General features: G+C 39.7%; 1 protein-coding gene across 1 annotated transcript; it reads right to left on the reverse strand.

Annotated features, from left to right (window-relative positions):
- Positions 1–745: 745 nt before the first annotated feature.
- LOC306827141 (G-protein coupled receptor 55) lies at positions 746–1,906 on the reverse strand. Its single transcript, XM_079348808.1, has one exon. The coding sequence runs from the start codon at positions 1,655–1,657 to the stop codon at positions 809–811; it is 849 nt and encodes a 282-aa protein (XP_079204934.1). The 5' UTR covers positions 1,658–1,906; the 3' UTR covers positions 746–808.
- Positions 1,907–10,193: the final 8,287 nt, after the last annotated feature.

Consider the following 10,193-nt stretch of genomic DNA (forward strand, 5'->3'; position numbering starts at 1 on the left):
GGAGAGGTGCTAGAAGACTAGTGGGTAGAAGTATGTTTTAAGAGTCTTCAAAATGTCAATAGGCGAGAAATTGATGTTGGAAGGTAGATCGCTTCACAGTCATGGACCAGCAATAGAGAAAGACTTATCCCTATAACACCTTGTCCTGGATTTTGGCATGGACAAAAGGCTTTGGCTAGATGATCTAAATTCTCTGACTGGCTGGTATAGGAGCATGAACTCTGAAAGGCAATAGAAAAAGGCTTTTTAACACCTTGCAGACTATAATTTCATTCTTTACTAATCTGATAGCAAGTATAGGGAGGCAATAACTGGAGTAATCTGCTCTCTTCTTTTTGATTGTTTAAACTGTGGCTGCATTGAAGATTACAGTTATCAATGCAAGTGGATAAAAATGTGGATAAGAGGACTGGACCAAGTATGAAACCTTGGGGAACACCAGGGGAGCAAAGGAAGACAACAAGTTACCAATGGAGACATTAAAGGATCTGTAGGGCAAGGAACAGGAACCAGTATAAGGCAGTACCAGAGACCACATCCCATTTGTTTAGTGACTATTAAAAACGATAAAGTCAAAAAAAACGTGTTTTAGGAGGTAATATATTAACGTGAGAGTTGTGTTATTTTTTGTCCCTGTTCAATTCAGTTGGAAACTACTAAGCAGCCTGCGGAGTCACCCGCACCTTTCCAGCTGAAGGATGCAGGTTTAACAACTTTTATAACCAAGAGGCTTTGTCCAGTTTTCATAAATAGTTTTTGCATTGTCAAAAAGGTTGTTGATGACAGTGGACTTTATTGTTCTGCAAAATTATAAATAAAACTTTTTCAGTAAAAAATAGTAGCTGATCGAATCAAAGCAGCAGTTGGTAGAAGCAATCCATTCAGACAAAAGTTTATATATGCGTTGGGGTATAATGGTTTGTTCTAAATGCCAGTTGGGAGGCAGTATGCTAAAGTAGTCAACAACAAAGCTGATGTGGATTGGTGTGTAGCAGACAATGAACACAATCATGTTTGCTGTTACTATGCTGATGGTGCTTTTGCTCTCCTTTGACTTTGCGTCTTTATTTAACAGAATAAAGATGATCCGACTGGAGCAAAAAACGACAATCAAGAGTGGAGCGAGGAAGCCTGCAAATTCCAGCATGACAAAAAACTGTAGTTTCAGCTTCTGATCTTTATTTCGTTCAAAACAAGTCCATAGTTTTGGGGGGTGGTTGTCCTCACTGAATGTAAAACATACTGACACCACAAACACCCAAATGGTCAAACATACAGCTAAAGCTGCCTCTTTCCTTCTCCTCCATGATCTCGCCTGCAGCGGGAACTGCACAGTCAGGTACCGATGGACGCTGATGGCAGTCGATGTGAAAATGCTGGCATAGATGTTGATGTAATGTGTATTAAGAAGGAAAGTACAAAAGTATGTCTTGGGCAGGCAGAAGAAGGCATCATAGATCCTGAAGGGAAGGAAGAGGAGGAGGGCAGAATCGGCTGCAACCAGGTTCAATATGTAGATGTGGGTGTCTGTCCAGTAGGCTCGCTGGGAAATGGAGGCCCGCAGGGCCGCAGCATTGACAAGGAGACCCAGAAGAAACACTGGACAGTAAGCCAGACCCTGAATAAGTTCCACTTTGCAGGTGAGGTTGGTGGACATAGTTTCTGCAGGAAGTAGCCATGTTAAAATAATAAAAGTATCTTAGTTTAGAAAAGGAAGTTGATGAGGTTTGCAAAAGAATCACACACAAACATATTACTAAACATTGTTCAATACAGCTTGGAATATTAGTTTAAATGGCTTGAATTCTTTCAAGGTCTGTCTTAAAACAGAAAAGTGTTTACTTGCTGAAATTGTTTGCCCTCTTTAGAGAGTAAACCCATTTCGAATGATACCTCTGTAACATTGCTGATCTCACAAAAGACACACATAAGGTTACGTCCCTTATGTCAAATGAACATTACAAAGTCAAGATTAATGTTTGGATCAAAATTGCAGACTTTTTAAAGAGAACTTCTCTTTTGTTTTACTTTCTTGAAAAAGAAAGTTTGGGGCCATTAGATGAAACTAAGAATACAATTAGCTAAAGGGAGAGCTTTGTCTTCTGTCTTTTAGATTGGAATACTTTAAGGAAGTGATCTCCATCTTACTTGATAATCACTACAGCAATCCAGTCAATCCTTCCATTGTCCTGGAGTCAATCTTTTGCCGTCAAATATGTTTTTTATTCATCAAATGGTCTGAAAGTAATAGTGGTTGTTCGATACTATGCTCTTTATGATTAAACTAAATCTGAAGTAATTTGATGAATGTGTGTGTGTTTTATGGAATTTTATAACTCCTGTCAAACAGACCCCACAGCACTAAGTGAGGTATTGGAGCACATTGTCCCACCATGCTGCTCTCCAACATATCTCTGATGTTGGCTCAGTCACCTGCACTACTGAGGTCATTAGCTGTAACTTGTAAACGAGTAAACAAGTGCAGCAACGTTGAAAAAATTTAAGAGTAAACTAGTAGACTGTAAAAATTCCTACATCTTAAGTTGTTAGGTGCAAAAATATCTACTAGTTAACTAGTGAGGCTCGGAAAATGTTTACTAGTTAACTATAGCTAAAATGTCAGCAGCAAATGAGAACATTTTTTCCTTACTAGTTTACGAGTAAAGCTCCATACGGTTTATAAGCAAACAAATAAGTGCAGCGATGTTCATTAGTTGAGCTAGCAGGTGTCTTGTTGGCTCGTCCTTATCTTACTATGTGTGGTAAATTTGTGGTAATGTGTCGTAAGACCACTAGTTGTACTTCAGTTCAACCCTTTAACACACATTTGTCCTTTCGTTTTGGAATTCAGGGCTTATAGACCTCTACGTAAAAGTATCCCCTGGATTTGAGTGGAAATAAAATGAAACAAGGAAATATTTTGACTTTATATCATTTTGAGTATTTGACCTGTCACCGAGTGGTATATGTGTATGTCTATAGGTATAAGTTTAGTGTTATGCTTTTTTTTTAATCATTTGAATATTTTTAGAGGAAGCACATATTCACACCTGCTGTCCTCTGGAGTCATCCGGTTAAAGTGTTATTTAAAATGTAAGGCCATTAAGACCTCATTTACATGTCTGTTAGTTGTTTTTTGTTGTTGTCATAAATATTGCTTGACCCCACACATCAAACATCCAACATCAAAGATGTTTTGGAGAGCAGCACGGTGCGACAATTGGCTCCATTACCTCACTTTGTGCTGCGGGGTATATTTGAAGACAACAGTTTTAAAAATCCATAAAACACCCTTACTTTAAATACTTCAAATTTAGTTGAATCATGAAGAGCATTGTCGAACAACCACCATTACTTTCAGACTATTTGATGAATAAAAAACATATTTGACAGCAAAAGATTGACCTTGGGGTCAGAAATGACCCCAGGACAACGACAAACAGCATTTTAACTCATCCATTTTTTCAGTAACATACTGGTTGTTACGGTTTGTTGATCAAATGATGATGAATACAAACTAAACTTACCAAATTAGATCTTCTTCTCGTCTTAAACTTTCCTGAATGGTTGTGAAGGCATCGGCACAACTTTGTCTTTCAGTTAGAGATCACTGTTTGAACTTTACATTCAGTTTCCCCCCTTTTTTGTACACGTGCAAGTCTCTGCTGCTAAAAGTGAAACGTAGAAGCCAGAAGAAGTAACAGGACCTGCTTACCAAATGGTAGACCACATGCACAGTTTTATCACGTAGCTTCAAGGGGAAGTGTGCATGTCCTTATTTTCATAAATTGTTTATAATTTTATGGTTGCAAACAAACTGACACAAAGTGTGCTGAGGGGAAAACAGTGGATTGGTCGTTTAATTTTGAATTAATAAAAAATCAACCATGTTAATGTTTTGATTATCCAGAAACAACCCAGAAGAGGAAAAAATAAAGTTCCAAACCGCAGTGCAGGTTAGATTAAAGGTCAAGATCTGCACTATGCCCACTGGAAAAGGAAATTGCTGAATAAATTGTGTCCATGAGCAAGAGGCACAACTTTGAGCACAACCTCTCCACTCTTCAACTGCTTGGCTGAAGAGAAAAATGGGTCAGTGTGTTGTTCTGTTGTCAGACAAGAGGATGCGACACACTTCAACAAAAACAAAAGAAAAACACGACATTTTTAGATTTTGGGCACTTTGCCTAGGAAAAAGTGTGTTCATGAGTTTATGGAGAAATTATTGTCTCACGCCATGTGTTATTGTTTTTCTATTGTCAAACATCAACTGAGCAACAAAGACAGCCTGAAAATCCTCCTGAGCTTGACAACAACTGACAGTCTCAATCCTCATGGGGTGAATCCTCCTTGTATGATGGAGATTTTGGAAACTGGCCTCTGAATTGAACATATTGTATTACCCACAGATAATGGCAAAAACTGTGAATCTTAGAGCTACATTTTCTCACTATAGGAGCTCTCACCAACCTGCTTTTAGTTATCTTATTATGTTCTATAAAATGTGCACACATGGCCTGCTTAATGGGTGCTTGTTTCGAGACTGAGCTTTGCAAAGCTTTGCAGAAACGGAGCATGTGCTTTGCTTTTGTTTTGTTTTGTTTTTGCATACAGTAACCATGTTGAACATCAACTGTTTGTTTGTCTTGTGGCCTCTGGTCTGCTTGTTTGTGGTAGAGGGTGTGTCGGGTGACTAAGAGAGTGAGTGTTTCGTGACGCAAATCACGAATTAACATAATGACTCAACATACATTGATGTAACATAATGCAAACATTAGAACTTAATATTACATTTTTATGATAAACAGAAACATTGTTTTTTGTACTCATTGGAGTTTCTGATATAAATACAGGAAGTTAAACGTTTACTAAAAATGCTTTTCCCCAGTCATCATAAAATGTCGTTGTTATTGGACTGGATGAATCATCTCCATTGTGACCTTTTGACCCGAGGTTGAATTCTGATATTTCAATGACAAGTAAATGAAAGATGATTTGGCCTTCAGGCTGTATAAGAAAAAGTCAAGTTGTAGCTGAAAAAATAAAAATAATTGAAAACTTTTAAACGCTTGTATATAATAAAAGGACAACTGCTCTGTTTAAGGTATTACAGTTTAAACTTTGTACTCTCTTTCTCTCGAAATTAAGGTTTAAACATGAATCAAAGCAAACTGGCCAAGCATCAAGTACAAGACACAACTGAACAAAACTATCCCAGGATATGGTTCCTTAACTTCATCACAATAGTTTTTTTTTAACATTATTTAAGAGTTTGGCATGGTCAGCAAAGTGCAGAGATAAAATGACTTCAGATTGTTTCTGAGTTATAGTAATCAGCTTAAAACAGTCCTTGTCACATTGGATGCAGGTTAGACTCCGTCAGTTGTTTGGTGTGAGTCATCCCCCACTTCCTCCCCACGTTTCCTGTCTTCAGACTTAAAAACACACCGACACACACCGAAACTAATAATACAGAGCTGAAAGTTTATTCCGCAAGCAAAATAAAAGGTTGAGAGAAGGAAACCAAGAGTGATTGACTGAGGGCCTGAAAAACAAGAGTCGAGAATGGAAATCTGAAAATGCGATCTGGAAAAAGTTTTGGAAGGGCTTAACGGAACAGATGAGAACACAAGACACAAAAACAGATGACAGAGCAGAAAAGTTCTGAGAACAAAGTTGCCCTTTAACTTGGTGTTTCATGTTTTTAAATGTATTTTTAGTTGAGTATGGTTTTAGGAGAGGTGACCACCTTTCAAGCTGAAAACGTAGACTGCGTCCTCCAAACTGAAATAGGGACCATTTAAAGCCAGTGGGGGAAATATTCATCCTTTTAGAGAAACGACTCAAGGTTAAGTGTATGGTGACTGTAAAGGGGAATAGACCAGCATTGTCAAAGGAGCTTGGAGACTCAGTGGCTTCAGGATGTGAAAGGTTCTTGAAATCTCCAATAGACAACGAGAAGCCTTAAAGTACAGGAAATGTTACACTACATCCTGTTTATTAGGAATTACAGCTTTTAGTTTCAGCGGTTATTACATTTTTAACGCCACTCCAATTTTATTAAAAGCTGCTTCAAAGATATTATTCTCTGAAAATAAAGGCAGGAATCTAATATTGCACAGGATATGAAGGGGCTCCATATTTGGGACGGGCTCTGTTGTTAACATTAATTTGTTCTGAAACCCTTTGGGCTTATCCTGTTTTCACAAAGATATTTCCCAGATTGCCCATGATCTGGTATAAAACCCTCGCTATATTATGTCTCTGTGTCTTGGTTTCTTTATTTGTGTCCAACATATGCCTGTTTCTCTCTCACTGTTTGACTTGCTAGCACTTTAGTGCTTCCCTGACTTCATTCCTATCTGTCTGGTACTGTTTGAAAGTGCCCTTTACACGTCAGTCTTGTGGCGGATGGTGGTGGTGGTGGTGTGTGTGTGTGGTGTGTGTGGAGGGGGGGGGTGTCCATTGCTCTAACTAGGTCAGTGAAGACACACCCCTCTCTCCCCTGGCTGTGCCCCTCCCTCCTGTCTCCCTTCTTTTCCTTCTGCTCCCTGCTGTGACGCAATGCAGACTTTTTGCACTGTCTGCCTGTTTCTCTCTTGTTACACCATACAGCACCCGCTTCCACTTTATCCATTACATAAGAAAACCTCAAAATCAGCATCCAGGAAACACATCAGCTGCAAACAAAGACAACTTGCATCTTGAAAAAACAGTTCAACGAATCGGCCACACCATGTGGGCCTTATAACACGCCCGAGTCTCGAAGATTTGGCCCTACATTTTGTTTGTGATGACGGATTACGCAAGGCTGCATGATTGCATAATGTTTGTGGGGGTCTTATATTTGTGATCAAGCACCTCAGAAAGTGTGTCACTGATACACATTTGCTTTGGGATCACATAAATAAATTTCAAATCTCTTCTTTATTAGTTTGTGTCAGAGATGATCGATAACAATCTGTGCATTCATCTGCTGTTTTTGAACCTGATACAATACCCAACTGGTGACTAACTGTAACATGTGTCCGCACGGTCTGTTGACAATGTGGATTGAAAATCATGAAACATGCACGCTAAAGAGCAAACTCCAAGTATTACATAAGCCCAACATGTTGTACTGCAATCCCACCGCTAGATGTCTCTGCTGCTGTTGGCTGCTTATGGATGAGTCATCTGGGCGGTTTTACAGTGCATGAACTCAACTACCTGATTTAAAAATGGTAGTGTTTATCTCACTAAAGATACCAGCTGAGGCGAGATGTATGTGGATGCACAGCATACCACGTTTTGACCAGATGGTCTTAAGGTTAAAGAGAATAAACATAGTAAGAAATAAATCTAAATAGAAGATAAGCATAAAAGAAAATGAATAGGTATCCAGTAATGTTATAAGAAGGACTTTAGCATCGTTTCCAGAGGTTTATTCATTTTTTTTCTGTTTTCTGAGTAAAGCTCATCTGAAGTATTTAGAAATTGTGTGAGTCTCCAGCAGTGCCCAGGGCATGGCACACATGATGTAGGTCATTGGGATAAACATGAGGGAAGCAGGAAGATACCAGGCGGAAGCGAGAATAGTCACAGTTGAGGCAAATGCGCAGGAAATTGGATTTTTTTATTATTATTCTCCACCGGGCTGTGTTTGCTGGCCTTGTTTACTGTAGACAGACTTGTCGGGGGTCCATGTGGGATCACATATGTGGTCGCATGTGGTGCCTGTATGCTTCCATGTGTGGGTGCAATCACACTCGCCTGGTGTAACTGGGTCATGCTCACATGGCAGAGCACGTTGAGTCACACTCGAGATAAACACTGGGCAGTTGCCATAGAAACCACCTTGTCCTGTTACCACATCCATATTTGTATTTGCATCAGATTGACGCGATAATGTCCACACAGACAAAAGCTGCACAGCATTTCCACTTATGCGTTTAAGCCAAGTGTTATAATCTGTTGTAATGGCTGCATGTTACATAAATCTCCACTGTTTTCACAATGCATTAGCTAAATTAAAGGCTCTGTATTGTGACTGTGTCAACATAACCAAGTCCTCCCTCTATTCAAATGTCTGTGGGTGTGGATGTGGAACCTGCTTTATCAGGAACAAAGGCAGAGAGAAACTGAGGCTTGGAGGGGCGACTGAAAAGGAGACAGTGAATGACAGAACTAATGATTCGCTGCTGATTTTGTTTTTCAAGACAAGTCGAGACCTACTGTAGGAATCTAAACAGAGCTTGCAGTCTGTGTGCATGCATGCAGCCGAGGTTTAGCCACATGTCATAAGGATCTTTCATGTTTAAAAGTCACATTCATGTGATTTTGAGGTTTTGGGCAGTGGGCTTATGACTTGAGGTTTGTTTTTTTTATTCATGTGACAGCTTGTGTAAAATAAGAAAGGACCAATCTTCTCCTATTCAGCTCTCACTGTAGAGAGCTCGTGAAAAGGCATTCACTGTTCAGGTGCACTGGAGGTAAATTGTTGCTGTCCCACTGTACAATGGGGTCAGATGATTGTGTTTGCAGAAAGCAGCACATGCTGAAATAAAAATCAAATACAATATGGTGAAACACTTTGCGTCTGCACTTTGTTTTTACTCTGTCTCAGTTAAAGCAGCTCCTGTGGACGTGGTTTTATTTCTATTTACAACAGTTTGGTTTGAAGTATTTCTATTTAACATTGAATGATCATGCTTAAAGAATATATTTCTTCTTAACATTTTCTGAAAAATATCTTGAATCTGAGTTTATCTCCTTTGTCATGTCTGTGCAGGTGCGGTTTGTCCAGTTTTCATATAGGCCTACTGATTCAAATTTTGCAGAAACTTGATTGGTCAGTGCAAATCCCGCCTACAGCAGAGAGAAAAACTGATACGTAGTATCTGCAATAAAATATTCCAGAGTGGTGTTTCGTTTGCATATTGGCAGTTGTGTTTTTTTGGATCAAGTTCCTTTGTTGGAATCAGATTAGGAAAATTAGCTGTTTAAAGCCTTAAAGAAGAAGAGAATCCTATTTCAGTTGTCTTTCAGAGTTCTTTTTATTAAATCAAAATGAAAATCCAGTCTGTTCTCTGCACCTTCATCACTGTCTGGACAGACATAGACTGCAACAGACAATAAGGACTGCAGAAAAAAAGTCATTGGTGTCGACCTGCCCATCTCCAGCTACCTCACCATTTTCCAGATTTTTGGTCAATAGGTGTGTACTTGTTCTGTAATGTCTGAGAGCTGGGGGAGTGCGAGTACTCAGTGAGATGAATCTGTACCTATATGACTTTTAACTGAACTCACATTAGTTTGACTGCAGGCTTTATCTAACGCTACAGTGTGGGCAGTATGAAAAAGATAAGAGGAGCCAAAGAGGGAAATAAAGAGGCAGATGTGCTTTAGTGTGGAGTGGAAACAGGAGCTGGGAGGGCAAAAAAGAGATCAGATGTAGGGGTCCCAGGTAGCTTAACGGTTATGTTGCAAACCCCATGTACAGAGGCTATAGATCTCATAGCAGCTGACGTGGGAATCCGACCTCAGCCTTTTGCTGTATGTCATCCTCCACGCTCTCCTCCCAACATTTTCGATTCCTCTTCAGATGTCCTATCTAACAGAAGCAAAAAGGCCTACAAAATACATCCAAAGAAAAAAGAAGAAAAAAAGAAAAGAAATGAGAAGTTAGAACTTCATCTGACACAGTGACCTAGTGACGCAGCAAAGCTCACAGCTCCAGATTACAGAGCTGCAGGGAGGGAAGAGAGGGATTAATGCTGCAAGCAGAGAGGAGAAAACAGGGAGATTAAGCGAATGAGGGAACAGGGATTACAGCTCTGTAGGATGGCAGGAAGGAGCCTGAAATAATCTGAGCTAACGGACTAGCACAGTGTAGAAAGCCTGTGCATGTGGCTGTGATTGATACACAAGGACACATTAGGAAATAGCTGTAGTGAATTTTCTTATGAGGGATGCATGTAAAATTCCCACAATTTCTCAATGAAGGCATGCAAAAGATAGGAATGTGAGTATTCAATGCAGCTCAGGCAAAGAGCTCGGGCATGGGGCCCCACTGTAACCATGTGCAGCCAATCTGTTACAGTTAGTCCCTCATCCCTACAAAGACTCTTGATGTGAGCGAGGCCTTTAAATTCAACCCAAGGCTGCATCGACTTTGATCTAAGTCAGGAGAAACCTTCTGCCTTCTGTTCATG

This window comes from Symphodus melops (assembly GCF_947650265.1).
Source record: "Symphodus melops genome assembly, chromosome: 7".
Lineage (NCBI taxonomy): Eukaryota > Metazoa > Chordata > Actinopteri > Labriformes > Labridae > Symphodus > Symphodus melops.